The sequence below is a fragment of the Triticum urartu genome, chromosome 2A (assembly GCF_056163025.1).
Source record: "Triticum urartu cultivar PI428250 chromosome 2A, HENAU_Tu73, whole genome shotgun sequence".
Lineage (NCBI taxonomy): Eukaryota > Viridiplantae > Streptophyta > Magnoliopsida > Poales > Poaceae > Triticum > Triticum urartu.
In genome coordinates this window covers 662,933,992-662,954,772 of record NC_141874.1, presented here as the reverse complement: position 1 = coordinate 662,954,772, position 20,781 = coordinate 662,933,992, and the positions used below count along the sequence as shown (strand labels likewise).

Below are 20,781 nucleotides of genomic sequence, written 5' to 3'. Positions count from 1 at the left end.
GAAAATTAGAGGAAGAGCCGACACAACATCTTTAGATTGACGAAGGCCTCATAGTCGACGGAACGTTTTCTTTCACTAAATGAATATTGTTGAAAAACCTGAAATAAGTTCAGAAAAATATGAACTCTCGTATGTTGGTTTCACCACATGAACCTAACCATCTAAGTTGCCCTCAATCCCGTGGAGTTAATGTTTAAGGGACATAACTATACAAGCGGCATGTTACCGCGTAGGAGTAAGGTCAACATATATGTTTAATTTATGTTGTTTCGATCCTCTCTATTGTGCCATATGAAACTTGTTAGAGCGGGGATCCCTCGCTTATGACTACCATTTTTTTAGCTTTTAGGGCATCTTCAATACCGAAAATGATGGCATCGGCGCTGTCGTCGTCCTACGGTGTCATCGAAACTTGTCTTTATCGTGGGGCTGTCCTCGTCGGAGACCTCGCATGAGCTGGCCGGCCTCAATTCGCCTGGCACGACGGCTGTGCCAGGCGGCCACAAGCCTGCTTCATCTTCGTGGAAAAGCTCTTCCACAGAGCGTCGATGCCTGCAGTCTTGGCAAATGTGGTGCAAGGGAGGAGGATATATATAGAGCGGCTTGTATTGTGGCGTGGAGTTAGCCAGGTGTGATCGCTTTTAAATAACGGTTTCCGGTGAGGCCGGATGTCCGGGTACGTCAATGCGCGGTGCAGAGTGGTTTTCTTGTTCGACAAGCCTGCTTAATGGCGGCATATGGACGAACGGGACATTGAATGGGTGTCGTAGATATCCGTTCCGTCTTGTCCAGTAACGCATCTCCGGCATTGAACAGAGGCGGACGCCGAGGACGAGTCGCGGGCGGCGTCCTCGACCAGCGCGCCGCTTCAGTGGCGGAGGCTGTGAGAGGTCACGCCTGCTCTAGGCCGGCTTCAATATGGAGCGACCGCTCTACATTGGCATGAATGCGGCAACTGGTACCGAAACGCACGCGGGTAAGCGAGGAGGGTTTGGGGTGGGCCAGGATGGTCAGAAGCGGGTGTGGGTGCTGCCCGAACGCCTGAAAAACTCCTCACGCTTGTCTCCGATTTGCGGAAGAAAGTATATTCAGACCATTCTGCGGACCGATATAGAACCACATTGGATGCCATAATAGCTCTGGTCCGGACGTTTAAGGGTGGTTTAAGGGTTGGTGTTGGAGATGCCTTTTGATGGAGAGTTGGTTCAAAGACGGTTGACCTTCTTCGGGTGACGAGAAATATAGTAATAATTAATAAATTCCTCTTACTTCATGATCGATCAGTTAATTTTGTGCCTTGGCATCATTCATATGTGACACAGGTGGCTAAGAGCATCTCCAGCCGCGCCCCCAACAAGGCCCTCTAGGCGAGTTTTCGGCTGCCGGCGCCAAAAAATCGGCCCAATCGCGCCCCCAAGGGCCCAATTTTCGCCGGCTCGGGCCGAAATTGGCGCCGGCGGACCCAATCCAAACCCGGCGCGCTGGGGGGCGCTCGGGGGCGCCGGGCGAATCGTTTTTGGCGCGAAAGAGCCGCGGGCCCTCCTTGCCAGCGACTCGTCTCGCTTCTTGCTGCTTCGTTGTCCTCATCGCCTCGTTTCCCGCGCCGGTCAGCCTCCGCCATTGATGCCTCACTGGCGGCGCAGTGAAGGCGTGACGATGCGCGTCCCCGCGCATGCCACGCGTAGACGAGGCGGCCACGCGTCCTCGCGCCGCCTCCGCCTATATAAGCCGACCCCAGCGCCGGTGGCACGCACAGAGTCTTCACCGCCGACGCGCCCTCTCTCCCCTTCCTCCCTCTCCCCTCGTCGTTCCAGTTCAAAGAAATGGCCGAACGATTCCCAGGCGACGGCGCGGCGGCGAACGGCTTCGGTCGTCGCCACCTTCATGAGGACGAAGCTCGGCTCCTCTTCGATGCCGAGTATCCGGTCCCGCCGGACATGCGAGTGCCCGGGGCATGGAGAATTAGCGCCGGCGGGGTCCCGATGCCTCCACCGCCCACCGGGGCGGCGCGGCGTGCAGAGATCGCGCGTATCTGTGCCTCTCTACCGCGGGCGGTGAGGGAGGGGCCGCGCTACGTCCCCGACAGCCTGCTCTGGGAGCCGTACTTCCGCCGCCGTCACACCGAGCAACTCGAGGCCACCAACGGCTTCGTGCCCTCCGGCAGGCTCAACTCCGAGGGGCGGCGCCGATGGTGGGGCGTGCCCGGCCGCACGCTGGAGGCCGTCCTCGAGTACATCGAGGGCGGAAACACGCCGAAGCTAGAGTACCCCTCCCCCGTTCCTTCTCTCGCCGCCGTGGGAGCTCGTGGACGCCGAGGCGCATGGACCCCGGGGCGTCCTCCTCCTTGTCAGGTCCGTCGTCCGGCTCTCCCTGCCTCCGCCCCGTCAAGCCGGAGCCCCGGGACACGCCTGTCAGCCGGCGCACCCGCAGCTCCGGTGTCCGCATCGGCGACTCCACCCCCGCCTCTGGCCGCCTCGTCCTCGTCGCAACTAAGCCGGAGCCGGGCCTCCCCGCGGAGTACGAGGAGATAGCCCAGCGCGGCATCTCCGACGAGGACGCCATGCAGTGGGCGCGGGATGACTACCTCCGCGACGAGATAGTCTGGCAGCGCTGGGCCCTGGAGGAGATAGCCGCCCACAAACGTGGGTGCGAGGACGAGCACGACGTCATGATCCTCGACAGTGACGACGACGAGGACGCCCCCGAACCTTCCAACCCGCCGCGCCAACCGGGAAGGGTTGCAGCAGGGACGGCGGCCGCGGCGGGGGCGACGACTACACGCAGTTCTACAGCCTCCTCGGCATGTAGAACAGCGACGAGCGGCGAGGCGAGGGAGACGGCGGGCCTAGTAGTGTGTTTTTTTCTTTTTTTGTAAAATGTTTTAAATATGTATGAACTCTCGTCGTGTTTGGTTGAATTTGGTTTGAACTTGCCGAAATATGTATGAACTCGTCGAAAATGGTTGAATTTGCGCCATGTTTGTACCGCACTTTAATTTTCACAAAATACATGGGTGTCGCGACTGGGTGGCATCACGCTCCCAGCACGCGTTTTGCGCCGGCTCGCTCCCAGGTGGCGATTTTTTGCGCCTCCTGGGGGGCCAACGGCTGGAGATTCTCTAAGGTCGTGGCGGAGACTAAGGGTGCGTTGAACTTGTTTCCAATTGCTCCGGTGCGACGCGGTCTGGCCGCTCGATTCAGCGATTGGTCGCGCGAGTTCATGATCATGAACACTCATGATGTCGGCACAACATCTGTGCATCTATCGCCCACCGAGGGTTTGCGCTATATTACCACACGTCCCTTATTTCTCTCTGTTTTTCAAGGCCTATCTCATATTTTTTTACAGGGGATACATGCTTCTTTCCAATAATGCTTCTCTCCTTTTTACTTGCTTTTTATATAAAATGCCCCTTTGGTATTCATTTTAAATTAGGATGTGGCTAGGGAGCGCCGCTGCGCTCGTTCGTTGTTTGAAGCGCACTCCCATATATGGTAAGTATATGTCCTTGTGTCCAGCGGTTTATACTAGAAAAGGAATCTGTCTAGCCACATCCCGTAGCGCACAAGCGTACCCATGGGATCAACCTACATCTTATCTCCATGTGCATTTATTTGGAGTTAACAAGTTTTAAAAGCCGTAACTTTTGACTCAGGCATGGAAATCCAGTTCCGTTTTCACCATTAGATTTCTCATGAGGAGTTTTTCAAAACTAGATCCCATATGTGTAGGTTTCAACAAAAAAAAATTAAAGCAACTTTGGGTGCTACGGAGACAACTTTAGTGCTATAAGAAAGCAACTCCTTTTTATTCCCTAGTATGACTGCCAATTGACTAGATTCACCTCTAAGTGTACTATAGGGAAGCAAACTTCTTTTTTCGTCCTAGTAGAACTATCTATTAGGTTGGTTTGTGTCAAGCCGAGAAACACACACGAAAACATGATGCAACTTTAGTGTTACATGTAAGCAACTTCACTGCACTATGTGTACATATGAATTTTGGTGATATTATCCCAACTTGCCTATAATGCATGGCTGATCAATTGCCTATGGTTGATGCTCAGTTGCCTATAAATATTATGCAATTGCATACCATTTATGCCCAGTTGCCTACTATTGGTAATTAGTTGCCTATCATCGCTGCTCAGTTGCCTATAAATACTATCAATTGTTTACCATTAATGCACAGTTGCCTACCATTGCTGATCAGTTGCCTAGCTTTTCAAATTAGTTGCCTACAAATATTTTGACGTTGGTTATCATTGTTTTTCTAAGCCGCCTACGAATACTCTGGAGTTGCCTAACGGTGATGCTTAGTTGCCTGCCATTACTGTTTCAGTTGCCTACAATACATTGAAAAGTTGTCCATAGGTGTAATACTATAAATTACCTACCATTAATGCATAGTTGCCTACCATTGTTGATCAGTTGCCTAACTTTTCAAATTAGTTGCCTACAAATATTATGACGTTGCTTATCATTGTTTTTCTCAGTCGCCTACAAACACTCTGAAGTTGCCGAACAGTGATGCTTAGTTGCCTGCCATTACTGTTTTAGTTGCCTGCAATACATTGGAAAAGTTGTCCATAAGTGTTGCTAAGGTGCATATCTATGAAACTAAGTTGGTCGGACGAGATCGAGAAATATCAATGTACTGTAGTAGAGGAATCTTTCCATATATAGAATGGGTGGGTGGACAGTTTTCTAAATTTGGGCAAAATTCGTGTGAGCCGCGGGAGGATGGACGGCTGCAGCGCATGCACTCGGCTACACCAAAAATGTTGCTGCACTTTTAAGCATTTGGTAAGAAACTTTCACAATATGATAGGCAAATAAACTATTTACAACTTAGTTTTGATGTATGCAACTTAGTAACCATGGTAACCACCTATTACACTACTACACAAAACTAGTTAAGATGCTACCAGGCGAACTCAGTAATACACACGATGCAATTCATCTAGCATCAAAGTTGCTCCGGTTTAGCACAGAAGTTGCCTCATCTAGCATAAAAGTTGCTTTGAAAAAAATCATCAAAACATATCCATATGGGATCTAGTTTTGAAGAGTTCGTCACAAGGAACCCAACCGTGAAAACGGATCATAATTCCGACACACAGTTTGAAAGTTATAGCTTTTTGAATTTTCTCGCACCGAAATAAATGCAGGTTGCGACATTATTGGGTACACACTATTGGTCAGAGGAGGTGGAGAAATAATCTTTTCATATATAGAAATGGGTGGCTGGGCAGTTTCATCCCGACCAGGTGACACCTGGGATTAATCTGTCCAGATCATGTGGTCCACGAGCATGCGCTCGGAAGCCCCGAGCAGTGCAGCTGCACTTTTAAGTATTTGGGTTTAAATTATTACTAATGGAGAGTCGTGAAGGTTGATTATTGAAGAAGTGCAGGGTATGAATTGTACTACTGTTTTCTCCTTCTGACTTGCAAATTATGCACGGGGCACTTATCCACAAATCTGCGCCATTTTCAACTGAAAAACTTTTGTCATTTTTCTTCAATTTCTTCCACCCCAAAAGGTCCATTTTCCCTCCGCTACGCGATTTGACACTGAATCGGACGGTTCGCGCTAACAACTTAATATCTTGTGGCTTCAAACACTCATTGCTAGCTAATTTTAAAGGATTCAAGTGGGCATGCCACTTCAACCTTATATTTTTTTATTCTTACGTTTTTAAAACCCTACGAATCAAAGAGGCCCTTATACTTGTTATCACCTATTGTAGAATTGTAGTAACCGACCCGTACATTATCATAATTGATATGGGACCACAAAGATCTACTCCCTCAGTTTCTAAATGCTCCCTCTCTCTCAGTTTACAAGGCGTGGGCGTACCCCTGGTCGTCAATTTGACCAACCTAATACAAGTCATATATTACAAAAAATATACCAATATAAACTTGAGATGTTCTATTTTTAAACGGTATAATTTTTGTGTTATACAGTTTATATTAGGGTGATAAAATTGGCAACCTAGGTATACTAGTAGAAAAAGGGCCTTTAGTCCCGGTTCTGAAACCGGGACTAAAATGTCGGTACTAATGCCTCTCCCTTTAGTCCCGGTTCAATCCAGAACCGGGACTAAAGGGCGCGGCCACGTGGAGCTCCACCTTTAGTCCCGGTTGGTAACACCAACCGGGACTAAAGGAAATTTTATGATTTTCTTTTTTTGAAATTTTTTTTGATTTTTTTTATTTTCAAATTTCTGAATTATTTTAACCTCTAGTCTGTAATCACCACCCCTCATCACTTCTCAATTTATCCTCTAATCACCCCTCATCATTCCAAATCATCTAACTTCCCGAACGGTCACCCATCCTCCCACTCCCCCAGCCTGAGCACGCTTAACTTCCGGGTTCTATTCTCCCTCGTTCCAAGTCTGCACTTGTTGTTTTCCTGACAATACTAAGATGTCAATCCTATTAACCTTCAGGAATTTTGCTTGAGCATGAAGTGACACATTTCATAGTTTTATTTTGAAACTATTGTTTTAAAAAACAATAATTATTTAGTAACACTAATATTTCTTGAATAATTAGTTTGACCATTGTTTGACCACAGTTTGACCAAAATTGAAATAACTGAAATAATTATTTAGTAACACTAATGTTCTAAAATAATTAGTTTGACCACAGTTTGCCCACTGTTTGAATTTTTTTTGATTTTTTTCACTCTAGATCTTAAAAACTCCGTAACTTTTTTCTATTAGTTTGACCACTCTTGGATTCCTGTTAAATTCGGATGTAACTTTTCGAGTAGATGATTTTTCATATAAAAAACTTTTTCATCCGAGTTAGTATGCAAAAGTTATGCCCATTTTTACAAATTTCAGAGAGATTTTGCAAATAAAGTCAAAATTCACATTTGCAAATTTTCCCAACAACTAGACCACATATCACATGGGAAACTTATTTTCTTTTATTTTTTTGACATTTCCATCATTTTCTTTTATTTTTTTTTAAAACTGAAAAGGTGATCCACGGGGGGGGGGGGGGGGGGGGGTATAGTTTGAAAATGGGACCTTTAGTACCGGTTCGTGGCACGAACCGAGACTAAAGGTCTCATTTTCAAACTATACCCACGAACCGGGACTAAAGGTCTCATCCCCATTAGTCCCGGTTCGTGCCTCAAACCGGGACTAAAGGTCTAATCTTTAGTCCCGGTTTGTGGCACGAACCGGGACCAATGGTTGTGGGCCAGGAGCGAGGCCCATTGGTCCCGGTTCATCCCACCAACCGGGACCAAAAGGTCTAGATGAACCGGGACCAATGGCCCACGTGGCCCGGCCGGCCCCCTGGGCTCACGAACCGGGACCAATGCCCCCATTGGTCCCGGTTCTGGACTGAACCGGGACTAATGGGGTTACCCGGCCTGGACCAAAGCCCCCTTTTCTACTAGTGATAAGTCTTTAGAGATTTTAATATAAACTATATACGGAGCAAAATGAGTGAACCTACATTCTAAACTATGTCTATATACATCCGTATATAGTTCATATTGAAATCTATAAAAGACTTATATTTAGAAATGGAGGGAGTGGCTAATTTTCATTTCAGGGTAAACGCATGCAGGAACGCGGGAGCCCGACATGTGTGTGTGATTGAGCCCACAAAGATTCCTTTGAATATCAGAATCTTCCATTGGTTCTAGCCACATGCCTTTCTCGTTGAGAAGCTTCAAGAGCCACTTACACATCATATTCCTATTGTTGAACCTCAACTCTTGGATTCCTATACCAGCGATGCTATGCAGACGACATTTTTTAGATGATTCGCTCACGACAGTTAAATCCCACAGGGGAATCTCGTTCTGAGCGGAGCAACAACCGTTGGATTCTTGGTCGTCCACAGATCGTCTAGGATTTTTTGTCTGTGAAGCAGTTTCGTTCCTATACCAGTGAATTTTTTGGCCCGATAGAGTCCTTATGATGTTAGACGTATCCATTCCTGGATGTTGCTCTCCAACTGAAATTTTCAATGCACCCCATTTCTAAAAGTTCTCCCCATTCGACTACTAGTGTCAGACTCATCGTGTTGGTCGTTGTTGCTGTGTGTGGTTGCCTCACTCTGTCACACATCTCTGTTATAGTTCAAGCATTGGTTCTGCTACATGTGAAAGCTAGTTATTTATAGACCGGGTGTAAGTGCAGACTTCATAGCTTCACCCAACTTGATGTGCCCGACGCTGTCATTTTATTTTATTTTATTTGAGCTCACTCTTTTACGGGGACATAAAATATAGTAGTTGTTAAAGAACTAACATCTCTAAGGTACATTAGGGCATCTTCATGCTGCATCAAGCTTGGCTCCATCTTGGTTGCGAAATTGCCATGGGGTGAGAATACGGCCACGGGTTTAAAAACAAAATTATCACGTCCCCAAGTCTTTCTCCATCTATTGCTTCCCCTCTGTTTCTCATGTACAAGTTCCTTCTTCCTTTGATACACTAAGATTCTGTAGTCACCAAGTAGCTTTGCGAACCATTTCCAAATACAGTCCCCCAAAACCATTTTCATTTGAATGCACCGATACTTCCAAAAGTCATCTAAAATGTAGATACTGAAGCTTCCTTCAGGGAACACAGCCTGTTTTATATATCATATATTAACCTGTGGACATTAAGTTACATATGTGTTGCAAATCAATAACGCATGCAATGTGGTCAAGTTCAAAGATGAAAACCTTCATGGGACCGACGGACCGTTGATCCTCGATTATGCTTTGAAGGTTCATCATGCCCAGATTATCCATCACACTCGATCTTTAATTTTGTTGCCTAAATAGACTAATGCATGCCATTATTTCCAACCCTTGCCACTCCAACAAGAAGTTCCCCTCTGTAACATAATGTTCTTAACTAAGCAGGTCACTATAGCACGACACATGAAAATAACACTCCAAGATGATAGGACCATTGATGTTGCAGTGACAGTTGGTTGGTTTGTTGTTCCACTCTAATCCCCAAATGCTTAGTGAAATCAGGGTCTCAAGGAAAACCAGGGATCCTCTCACTAAAATGACACTATTTTTTGGTATGAGACATTGTATTTGTGTGTAGTTTCAATATCCAATTTTTCTCATACATTGATTCTGGATGGCGCAGCAAGGCGTGCCTTTACTTCCAGTTCCCTATGATACATGATGTGTCAATGGCCTCTACCTCCAAATAAATTTCCAACATATCACATTTCCGACAGACGTCATGTGGACAATTTGTCACCAGGCGCATATAAAGTTATAGTTAAAAGTGGATGTTTCATGGTCTCCTCATGGCCACGGAAGTAACATTTTGAGATACTCCTCTAATTTCTCTTAAGTAGACAATCATGTTAAAATAACACTCTAACGAAAGTACCTCCAGTAAAACATTGTTTTAATATACTTTCAATTTTTCATAATTGTTTGTTTTGAATTGAAGCACATAATGCATCAACACCATACACATTGGTTTGGTAGAAAACCGCCTGCCCAAATTCTATAAAAAAGAGTCCACAGACCGCAAAATTGGTAGGCACAAATCCAGTGTAACACAGATGATTCTAAGCCAACAACTTCTGTTCTTTTTTCTTTTTTTGCTAATAGCAACTTCTGTTCAATAAGGTCTCCTTGGACCGCAAAACTGGGGAGCATGAATCCAATGTAACACAGATGATTCTAAGCCAGCAACTTCTGTTCAACTCCTTGGACTGCAAAACTAGCACAAATCCAACACCTAGCCAAGCGAGGATATTGGTCATTGAGTGTGATATTTCCCATCCATTTATCCTTTCAAGATCTCACTTGAGAATGATCCTTAAACATAGAGAAGTTCACTTGGCTCTCGTTAGGCCAGCCTAGAAGTGAGAGTCACTATGTTACTGAACTTGTGTTAGTGTTACTTGCTGCCATGTCTTCCTCATTGAGAGGCTTGAAGAGACACGGTCCTATCTTTTAACCAGAAGTCGTGAATTCTTGTACCACTTGGTTTTCTAGTGCGACCAAGTGCTTGTGCCATTGTACTTGCAACTTCCATAGAATTCCAACTAAATTTTCCAATGCATCCCATTTCCTTAGGATTCTCCATTCAACTACTAGTGACAGACTTATTATGTTGGCCATTTGAACTGTCCTCTTAGGCTTCCATATCGCCAGTGCATGTGCTTCACACTGTCACACATCTCTCACATCTCTACGGGCTTGTTCAGTTAATCCCTCCCACAAGAGGATTGGAGGGAAGATTTTGACTTGTAGGGGATTTAATCCCTCTCAATCCTCTCCAAACCCCTTCAAATCTGAAGTAACCGAACAAGGCCTACAGCAGTTTCAAGTTTTTGTAGACGCGCGCGCGTGTGTGTGTGGTGTGAACGTTTGCATTTTATAGCGTGTTTTTGAAAAACTAAGCGCATATTTCATTATTTCACCAAAATTTACACGTGAGATGCTTCCTTTTCAAAAAAAAATATGCGAATGCAGGTTTTAATGAGACTTGCAAGTGTAGTTGTTGTCAAGGAGACGGCGCGAAGTGGTATTGACATAATTTCTCCGCAATGCAAGCAATAGTGACACGGACAAAAATAAGCAAGTTTGAGTGTCAAAATTCTAATATGCAACTTTGGCAATGGCACGGGCCGACTTTTTCCATAATTTTGGTACACAAATGTTTTTTTTTGAACGCCCGTGTAAATTTCAGGGGACTTACCCTTCCCGTGGTGTGCAACGACGCGTGTAGGTGAGCACAACCTCGGGTCTTGGCCTTTCCGTTTTCGGCAGTTGCAACGAGCGACGTCCTCCGTCGCTTTCACGTTTCGGATGAGTTGGTTCCAGTCGGTCAAGGTCAAGCCAACCAGCAGCTTCCTGATCAGATCTCCACGCACGTATAGTACTCATTCCTCGCGTTCCCTTCTTTTTTTCTCGTGGACATCAGCAGATAACAGCGACATCGATTTGGGTTCAGATGCACGACCGAGCAGCTCGATCGGTCGCCTATTACTCCCGCGGCGCAATTTCCCAGCGTGCGCGTTGCGCCGCCGCCACTCGTCGGCCGGAATCAGCAGCCATGCCCTACCACGCGGTGCATGAATCTGCATATCAATACATTTCTATCCATGTTCTCATTTTCTAATTGAAGCATGGAGAGTTAGCTTGCTGTATTTTATTTCCTGCGTGCACGCGTGCCGGGCGGGCAAAGTTGAACGGGCCTCTGCCTTCCTTCTTCGCTAGCTACTTTGCCTGCCCTTCCCTTCCCTTCCCCTCTGGACTTGTCGTTGACTCTCTCCTGAATAAATCGTGTTTTCCATGTGCCGTGATCCCTGATTAGGCACCGAATAAATGCGGCGCGCATGGCTTGCACGCACAAATTAAGTAATTAACCTTCCTCTTTTGAAGTATAATCCTACAGTTCATTCCTGAACGCATCTTGCTGCCGGGCGGGGACTCGAAACAATCTAGAGATCAGTACCAATCTTCCTTTTTGGCAACTAATGGACATTGAACAGAAGGGTCTGGCTCGTTTGCGCGTTCAGATTGGACGGCCGGCCGTCTGGCTAGTGTACCAAGCCGGCACGTACGTGATTGCCCGCGAAAGGAACAGGTAACCAATAGACGGGCCGCGCGCCGGCCGGCTGCTTCTGCTTGCCGTGGCTTGTGGGAGCATTGCATGAGCTGTGGCTGTGGGCGGCACCATCGATCTGTGGCAGCTACCGCTGTAGTACACGCAGCGACGGAGATTCTGTAGCTGCTACTGCTATACTGTTTATCAGTAGTACAGGTTACTGTAACCTTCGCAAAAAGGAAAGAAAACAACTCAGGTTGAACAGCCTTGCGGGATCGATCGAGGCGAGTCAATGTACTTCTTTTTTCTTTTGAGAAACGCTAGTCACTGGGAGTGGGTCCGGACTGCATTTTATCGCACACCATGATGGTCGGTCCCAGCCGTGCGTTAATTACACTATCTACTTAACCAAGAAGGAATATCTCAAAAAAAACTTAATCAAGAAGGAGGAGCCCCGCCACCATTGACAGAGAGGTTGCTGCAAGACACAGCAGAGTGCCAGTTTTGCAGCGCTTCACCAGATTAGCTAGATATGGCCACTGGAAATTAGATGAATGAATTACATTAGCCAGGCTAGCAAGCTACTCTAGGGCCAACAAGAACCAAAGAACTCGGGATTGTTCGACTCCGCACGCTAGTGGATCGATGGATGGATCGGCAGGAGCAGAGGCTTGAGGTTGAGCTAGCTGTAGACGGTGACGAGGCGGCGGAAGCACCTGGTGCAGGAGTACTTGCGCTTGTTCTTGACGCACAGCGGGAGACAGAGGATGCGCCGCTCGCTCTCCACGTCGGTGGCCACCACGGGGCCGCCGCAGGACGGGCAAGCGCCGGGCGCCTTGGACGTGCCCAGCACCCGCTCCTCCTTCGCTCCGACGATCATCTTCACCGCTCCGCCCACGCCCATTGCTGTCCTCGGCCGCAAGAAACGAAACGAGAGGAGGAAGAAGAGGGGGGAGTTGGTGGTTTGGGTTTGAAAAGTCTGGGGGATTTTGTGGCCGGTGCGGGGGAGGCATATATAGCGGAGGGGGCGAGGGCGCAGGCGGGAAGCAGGGGCAGGACCGCTGCGCCTGCGCGCGCGGCTCACCTACGTCTCGATGGATATACGACCCACGGGAGGCCCATGTGCGGCTCTCCAGCCCTCCTCTATCCTACGCTGGAGGAGTACACGCTACAGTATTTTTTTTTCAGTTAGTGGCGCTAGTGTACACCCTTTAAAAAAGCATACTACTACCAAAAGAAAAAACATTCGTTTTGAGAGGAACCCCCTCAAAAGAAAAAAAAAGACTAATAAACATTGAAGTTTATGCATGCGTGTGCCCATCTTGCATTCGTATGCATCCATGATAAGATAAGTTTTCGTCTTTTGGATTGACACTGAACGGGATAAGGCCTATGGTTGAAGACATCTTAGTTTGGATATAGTTTTTTTTTTTGCGGGTGATAGTTTAGATATAATTGCTCTCTCGCGTGTCTCGATACACCATGCCCCAGCAAGTTATTTGTATATGTTGCCAACAAACAATAATTGGAAATGGAGAAAATATGCGTGTGCCAAATTTATATAGTTTGAAAATTATTTCATGTCTATATCCGTTTTTTTTCTTTGCGAGAGACATATTAACATTGACCGTTTTGCCAAAAGAATCGGCCAGCTGACTCTTCCCAGAAACAACTCACCATCTATAAACTACTCCTCTCCATGTGGTGCCAAGTACTTCATGCAGAATTCTCTTTTAGTTCTTTTTGGCGATAAGAATTCTATAGCCCGCTTCATTGTAACTCTAGATCCATTATAGAGAAAACCCAGCAGTCTCCATTAAACTTCCTCTTTTTTTCCTTGAAATAGCCTCCACGGTTTAATCATGTAAAGTTTCCACTGTCCTTCCTAGATACACAAATTAATTAATCTAGACGGTAGGGTTTCATCCACCTACAAGCCACCGACTGAGTTAAACACGCACATACGACAAATAGGACAGCAAAATCAATGTGATCAAGCCCATGTATCGACATCGAGCATACCCATACATGCAATGTTACTCCCACAATCCCCCGAGGAAAAAGCAAGGTACCAAAAATTGTATTGCTTGATCTTACCTAAAAGAAAAGGTCAAACCTATTGGGTTCCAGATTGTATCATTCGAAAATAGGATATCTGATGAAACATATTACATTGATGTTCATGTCAAATTCTCTTAATTTAGTTCTGCACTTAACTACAACTCAAGATTTAACTGTTGAACATTAACTAGTAAACATCACGTGAAGGTAAGAAAAAAAGCATAGCCCTCCACATTTTAATTTGGTCCATTACTTCATAAGATTTGAAAATAATGAAATAGGAAAACGTAGAAATTTGATGTCCTGCCATGTTGAAAAGCAAGGATTCTTCTAATGGATTAGATGTATACCATGATTGTCACCGAAATGAAAGAATTTCTTTAAGGTAGACTCAATGACAAGAAAAATCCATTGAAAATATATAGAAAGTAGATTACATGGAAAAACTCATGGATTATACAAGCATATAGAACTCATATGGATTACTCGGTAAGTGGGCTGCATGGAGCCCGAAAATTTTGAATATCCAAATTCGAACTTTCCGGTTTAAAAAATGGAAAAAATATGCATCTATATAAGGATGAAATGTGCGTGGTTGTAAAAATTCACGATGACATACCTTGAATTGCGGCATGTATAAAAATAAATTTATGGACCTTGGGGATGAACAGTATCATGTGCTAAAAAGCCATGGATTTGATTTTTCTTCATCGTGAAAAATTATACAATGTACATTATGCCTTCAAGCATATCTGTTTTTTTTTCAGAAAATTTAAAATGTAAAAAAAATGAATTTTGAATTTTTCAAAAAATGGCCTCCAAAAGCAATTTTCAATCGATCCAGCCATACATAATTTACCTATACAAGTAGTAATAAATTATCAGACATCCTTTTCCATTGAAAGGAGATATTTGTACAGACAAGTCTTTTTTTATTTTTATTATTTCTAGTATCCGTTGTACTATCAAGATTGAAGATGAATAGATTGAAAGTTTTTCCGTAAAAAAAGTCTTTTTTTATGAGAAAAGCATCATGATTTTACAGCCTGTCCAGGATTTCCCTTTTTTTTAACCCCATAATCTCCATTTCCCCGCAGACTCCACAGTTGGATTTCACCTCTCGTAGTATCGTAGTACAGCACGTACAACCTAAGGAGCGTGGTTGCAGCACGCGGGGCTGGCGTCATCGGCCTCCATGAGGCGACGGGACCGAACCAGGCGCAGCATGGGTTTGGCAGATCTCGCCGGTTGCCCGTTGCAGGTCCTGAGGAGACCACTTTGGACGGGCCATCGTCGGAGCGGTGCGCATCTGGGCCTCCTCCTCGGTACGCGACGCGCCGGTTTGTTACAGTGCCTTGTCTTGTCTGGTCCCTTGGACCCTCCCCTAGTGCCGGCTTGTACGTGACACGGCCACAGCCTACACACCGGATGTGATGCACATGTACGGCCTTGCACCGTGCAGGGCGTGACATGCCAACACTATCTTCTCTCTCGTGGCCTCTCTCATAAAAAAATGTACACAGTATGCTCATGTAACAAGTATTGCGTTGCATTTGAGAGCGTTGAAGTATGATTCATGAGTGGTCTCGGCGTTGGGGACATGATATGCTATCTTTATCCTAGTCCTTTCCTTACTATGGCCATGAGACTTCGGCCTTGTATATGTTTGCATGTTCAATTGTTGTTGATCATGTTGTGTGGGCATTTTAATCTTTAGAAGCATTGAAGGCCCGGCACAATGACAAGCCATTCACTCTTATGCATTGTTGGACGATCATCAACAATTGCCCTAAGTTCAAGGATCAATACCGTGAACTCCAAAGGAAGAGAGGAAAGAAGACGGCCAAGTTCGCCAGAGGTGAAGATGGCGAGGCGTTGAAGATGCTGATGGGCAAGACCAACTCCAAGGTGGACGACATACGTGATGCCTCATCCATGGCCTTGCATGAGACTTTGCATGACATGATGTCTCAAAAGGATGTAAGGGACGAGAAGAAGTGGCAAAGTAAGGACGAGCAAATGAAGCAATACCTAGAGCTTCAAAGGAAGAAGCTTGAGATGGAGGAGGCGGCTAAGAGGAGGAAGATCGACATGGAGGAGGCGTCCCGGCAAAGGCAGCTCGACATCGAGGCCGACAATGTATCGGCCAGGCAGCGGCAGCTCGACATCGAGGCCACCAATGCTGCAACCAAAGCAAAGGAGGTGGCCCTTGCGATCATGAGCGTAGAGTTGACCAAGATGAGCGAGAAGACAAGGAGCTGGTTCGAGGCCAGGCAGAAGGAGATGTTCGACGCCGACGGCCTGAACTAGGTCGTCCGATCGGTCGTGGCCGTTCTTTTTGAAGGTTGGCATGGGTGCCGCCTGCCCGCTAGGCTGCTAGCTGTGTGCCGGCGAGAAACACATTTATTTTGAAGGCTGTCTGTGTTGCCAACGAACAAAACTATTCATTTTGGAGGTTGGATGTGTTGCCAGCGAGGACGTGAAGGCCGCTGACTCTGTTGCCGGCATGACTAGAGCCATTGACATGAACTAGGCCGCTGGCCTGAATTAGGGCAGCTGGTATTTGAAACGTTATTCTCTTTTTAATGTGAAGACGAATAAAATGGGGCCAAAGGATGCGGCCGCGTGTTGAACGTACGACCACCGCATCCCATGACATACTTAAACACGACTCTATCGTCCTATTCAAAAGGACAAAATTCGGCCAAATCCAAACGTTTATTTAAAATCGTGCGGTGGAGTTGACCTTACTCCTGAGGTGCAATTTCCCAGCATGCGCGTTGCGCCGCCGCCACACGTCGGCCGGAATCAGCAGCCTGCCCTACCACACGATGCATGAATCTGCATATCAACATGTTTCTATTTCTATCTATATATGTTCTCATTTTCTTCCCGCAAAAAAAAATGTTCTCATTTTCTAATTAACTGAACAACCTAACTGTAGGAGTACTAGCTTGTTGTATTTTATCTCTTGCGCACACACGTGCCGGCCGGGCAAAGTTGAACGGGCCTCTAGCTTCCTTCTTCGCTCTACTATGCCTACCCTTCCCCTTCCCCTCCCCCTTCTCCTCTGGACTTGTCGTTGAGTCTCTCTTGAATAAACCGTGTTTTTTATGTACTGTGATCTCTGATTAGGCACTGAATACATCTAGATCCATATGTCACCTAACGACGGCTAGAAGAACTGAAGCGAGCCAAATGTGCGCCCCCGTCATTGCCCCTCCCTCGTCGGAGTCAGGCATAACTTGTTGTAGTAGACAGTCGGAAAATCATCCTGCTAAGACCCCATATAACCAGCGCACCAGAACGGCAACCACCGCCGATAAAAAATAACGTAGATCGGAAGAATCCCACCCCAAGACACACGAACGTAGATGAACAACAACTAGATCCGAGCAAATCCACTAACAGCGTGTTTGGCAACATTTGGAAAGGGAAATTGAAATTTAGAGGAGAGAGCTGTGTTGAGATTAGACATGAGATGAGTCGTTTTATTTCCAATCCTCTGTTTGGTGCGTGATAGGAATTATGTGTGAGAATATGAGGAGAAATTGTACTCCCTTGTTTGGTTCGTGGGAATTAACACGGGACTAGACAAGAGAAGTTAGGATGAAAGGTTGAGATTGACTCATTAAAACAATTCTCATCCAACTCCCACCACTTCCCCTGTTAATAAAGCGACGGGAGTTGGAGTCTCAAGTCCCATGCCTATTCCTCCTTCATGTAGGTGCATGACCCAGACGACCCAGCCCCTCCTTCATTTTTTTAGATTCATCATTGGGTGGAGCCCTCCCGCCAGCCCTTACCAGGATCTACCGCGCCCGCGTAGTCTTAGGGCCACTAGAGACAAGGCATGAACCCTAGCTTTTTTTGAAAGAGGAGGAGGCGGCGGCTGCGTGACCTAGGAGATCCCGCAATACAGTCACGTTGATGCCGGCCGAGAACTCGAAACAATCCAGGGATCAGTACTACTCTGCCAATCCTCCTTTTTTGCAACTAATGAATTTGTCTTGACAGACTCCGGTTACAAAGTGAACACTGAACAGAAGGGTTCAGATTGGATCGGCCGGCCGGACGACCAATGTGCAGCCGTGCAGATCGAATCGCGGGGATTTTACTCGTATGACGTACGTACTACTACGTGATTGCCCGCGAAAGCAACAGGTAACCAACGGAAGGGCCGTGCCCGCGCGCCGGCCGGCTGCTTCTGCCTGCCGTGGCTTGTGGGAGCATTGCATGAGCTGTGGCTGTGGGCGTCACCATCGATCCGTGGCAGCTACCACTGTAGTACATGCGGCGACGGAGATTCTGTGCCTGCTACTACACTGTTTATCAGTAGTACAGGTTACTGTAACCTTCGCAAAAAAGGAAAGAAACAGCTCACGTTGAACAGCCTTGCGGGGTCGATCGAGAGGAGTCAATGTACTTCCTTTTTTGAGAATCAGAGGGTTACGCTAGTCACTGGGCAGTGGGCCGGGACTGCATTTTACCGCACAGCATCATGGTCCCAGCCGTGCGTTAATTGCACCATCTTAAATTCTTAATCGAGCGGACGAGAGGCGTTTGAAATTTTCCATTACTGGCCTGCGCATTAACGCGGAGGTGCCCCGCCACCATTGACAGAGAGGTTGCTGCAAGACACAGCAGAGTGCCAGTTTTGCAGCGCTTCACCAGATTAGCTAGATATGGCCACTGGAAATTAGATGAATGAATTACATTAGCCAGGCTAGCAAGCTACTCTAGGGCCAACAAGAACCAAAGAACTCGGGGATTGTTCGCCTCCGCACGCTAGTTGATCGATGGATGGATGGATCGGTAGGAGTATAGGCTTGGATTCGGCTAGCTGTAGACGGTGACGAGGCGGCGGAAGCACCTGGTGCAGGAGTACTTGCGCTTGTTCTTGAGGCACAGCGGGAGGCACAGGATGCGCCGCTCGCTCTCCACGTCCGTCGCCACCACGGGACCGCCGCAGGACGGGCAAGCGCCGGGCGCCTTGCCCGTGCCCACCACCCGCTCCACCTTCGCCCCGACGATCATCTTCACCGCTCCGCCCACACCCATTGTCGCCATCGATCGACGATCCCCTCGATCGCACGAGAGGAGGAAGAAGAGGGGGGAGTTGGTGGTTTGGATTTGAAAAGTCTGGGGATTGTTGTGGCCGGTGACGGGGATGGCAGGCCCGTATATATAGCGGACGGGACGAGGGCGCAGGCGGCAAGCAGTGGCAGGACCGTTGCGCCTGCGCTCGCGGCAGCGATCCGTTTGGATTTTACTTTTACCGGCTCGCCTATGTGGACATACGACCCACGGGAGGCCCATGTGCGACTCTTCAGTCCTCATCCAAAAAATCCAATCCCTCAAAAAAAAAATCCAAAAAAAAATCCTTAGTGGATGAGTACACGCTTTGATTTTCCTCTTTAGCGGCGCTAGTGTATAATCCTTCAAAAAATCATGGTACTACTACACAAACGGTTTGGTACATTACTAGTGTATATGTGTTTATTTGTTGACTAATAAACATTAAAGTTTATGCATCCATGTGCCCATCCATGATAAGATAAAGTTTTGGGTCTTTTGGGCTAGACGATAAACACAATAAGGCCTATGGTTGAAGACACCTTAGTTTAGATATAAGCGTTGTTCTCTCGCCTGTCTCTATACACCATGCCCCAGCAAGTCATTTGTATATGTTGCCAACAAACAAGAAAATGGAAAATGTGCACGTGCCAGATTTATATAGTTCAAATTTTTGGAGTACATGTTATCTGTGTTTTTCTTCTTTGCGAGATACATATTTACATTGACCATTTTGATTTTTGCCAAAAAGATTCAACCGGCTGACTCTTCCTTAAATCAAGTCACTGCTTATAAATACTCCCCCATGTAATGACATGTATGTACTCCATGTCGAATTCTCTTTTAGTTCAGCACTCCACTTCAATGTAACTCTAGATCGGTTAAAAAGGGAAGAAAAAACCGTACGCCCATTATTTTTTTGCTGGAATAGCCTCCACGCTTTAATCACGTGAAGTTTCCACTATCCCTTTTTTTAACTATAATTTCCACTATCCTTCCTTAGATACACAAATTAATTAACGTAGACGGTAAGGTTTGGTCACCCTACAAGCCACAGAAAATCCTACACCTACAAAGGGCTACATAGCTGCTATGTAAACTCCCATCTAATCTATACACGCCCTCCCTGATTTTCAGATGGGGTGGGCCCAATACTCTTCTTTAATCCAATCAAACAGTCCCATGTCAGATCAGTTCGTAACCTTACGTAATGGTTTACGTGGATGTAGCATTGCTCTACAAGCCACCGATTGAGTTCAACACATCAATACGACAAATAGTTTCCATGACGAAAAAGCGAGGTACCCAGTTTGTATCACTTGATCTTATCTTAAACAAAAGGTCAAACCTTTCAACCTACGCTACTCTTCATCGGCGCCGGTTGTATTCTGTTGTGCTGGTCCTATGGGGCCTTGACACGACGACTTTTCGACTGTCTACTACAATAAGTTTTGCCCGCCTCCGGCACGGTAGAGCGATGACGTCGGCGCGTCTTCAACTCATTTCAGTGCTCGTAGTCGTTGTTCGGTGGTCTACGGAATTAGATGTAATTTTTTATTATTTTTAGTTTTCGTTGTGCTGTTATAATTGGAGATGAATAGATTGAAAGTTTTCTCGTGAAAAAAAGGTCAAACCTATCAGGTTCCAGATTGTATCATTGGAAAATAGGATAGTTTAGTTCTCCACTTAACTACAACTCAAGATTTAATTATTGAACATTAATGGGTAAACAATACGTGAAGGTAAAAAAATGCATAGCCCTCCACATTTTAATTTGGTTCAGAAGTTTTGAAGATACCGAAATAGGAAAAAGGTAGAAATTTGATGTCATGTCATGTTGAAAAGCTAGCATTCTTCCACTGGACTAGACGTATACCATGATTGTCACCGAAATGAAAGAATTATGTTAAGGTAGACTCTATGAAAAGGAAAATCCATTGAAATCATATAGAAAGTAGACCACATGGAAAACTCATATGGATTATATAATCATATAAAACCATTGATCCCGCCATACATAATTAATCTTATACATGCAATAAATTAACAGACCTCCTTTTTCCTTAAAAGGAAATAGTTCTACGATCAA

At 46.1% G+C, this 20,781-nt stretch overlaps 2 protein-coding genes across 2 annotated transcripts; both read right to left on the bottom strand.

The window, feature by feature from the left end:
- Positions 1-11,834: 11,834 nt before the first annotated feature.
- Positions 11,835-12,552, bottom strand: LOC147986516 (uncharacterized). Its single transcript, XM_087540071.1, has one exon. The coding sequence runs from the start codon at positions 12,457-12,459 to the stop codon at positions 12,238-12,240; it is 222 nt and encodes a 73-aa protein (XP_087396197.1). The 5' UTR covers positions 12,460-12,552; the 3' UTR covers positions 11,835-12,237.
- A 5,004-nt stretch (positions 12,553-17,556) lies between these two features.
- On the bottom strand, positions 17,557-18,791 carry LOC125533937 (uncharacterized). Its single transcript, XM_048697261.2, has one exon. The coding sequence runs from the start codon at positions 18,684-18,686 to the stop codon at positions 18,456-18,458; it is 231 nt and encodes a 76-aa protein (XP_048553218.1). The 5' UTR covers positions 18,687-18,791; the 3' UTR covers positions 17,557-18,455.
- Positions 18,792-20,781: the final 1,990 nt, after the last annotated feature.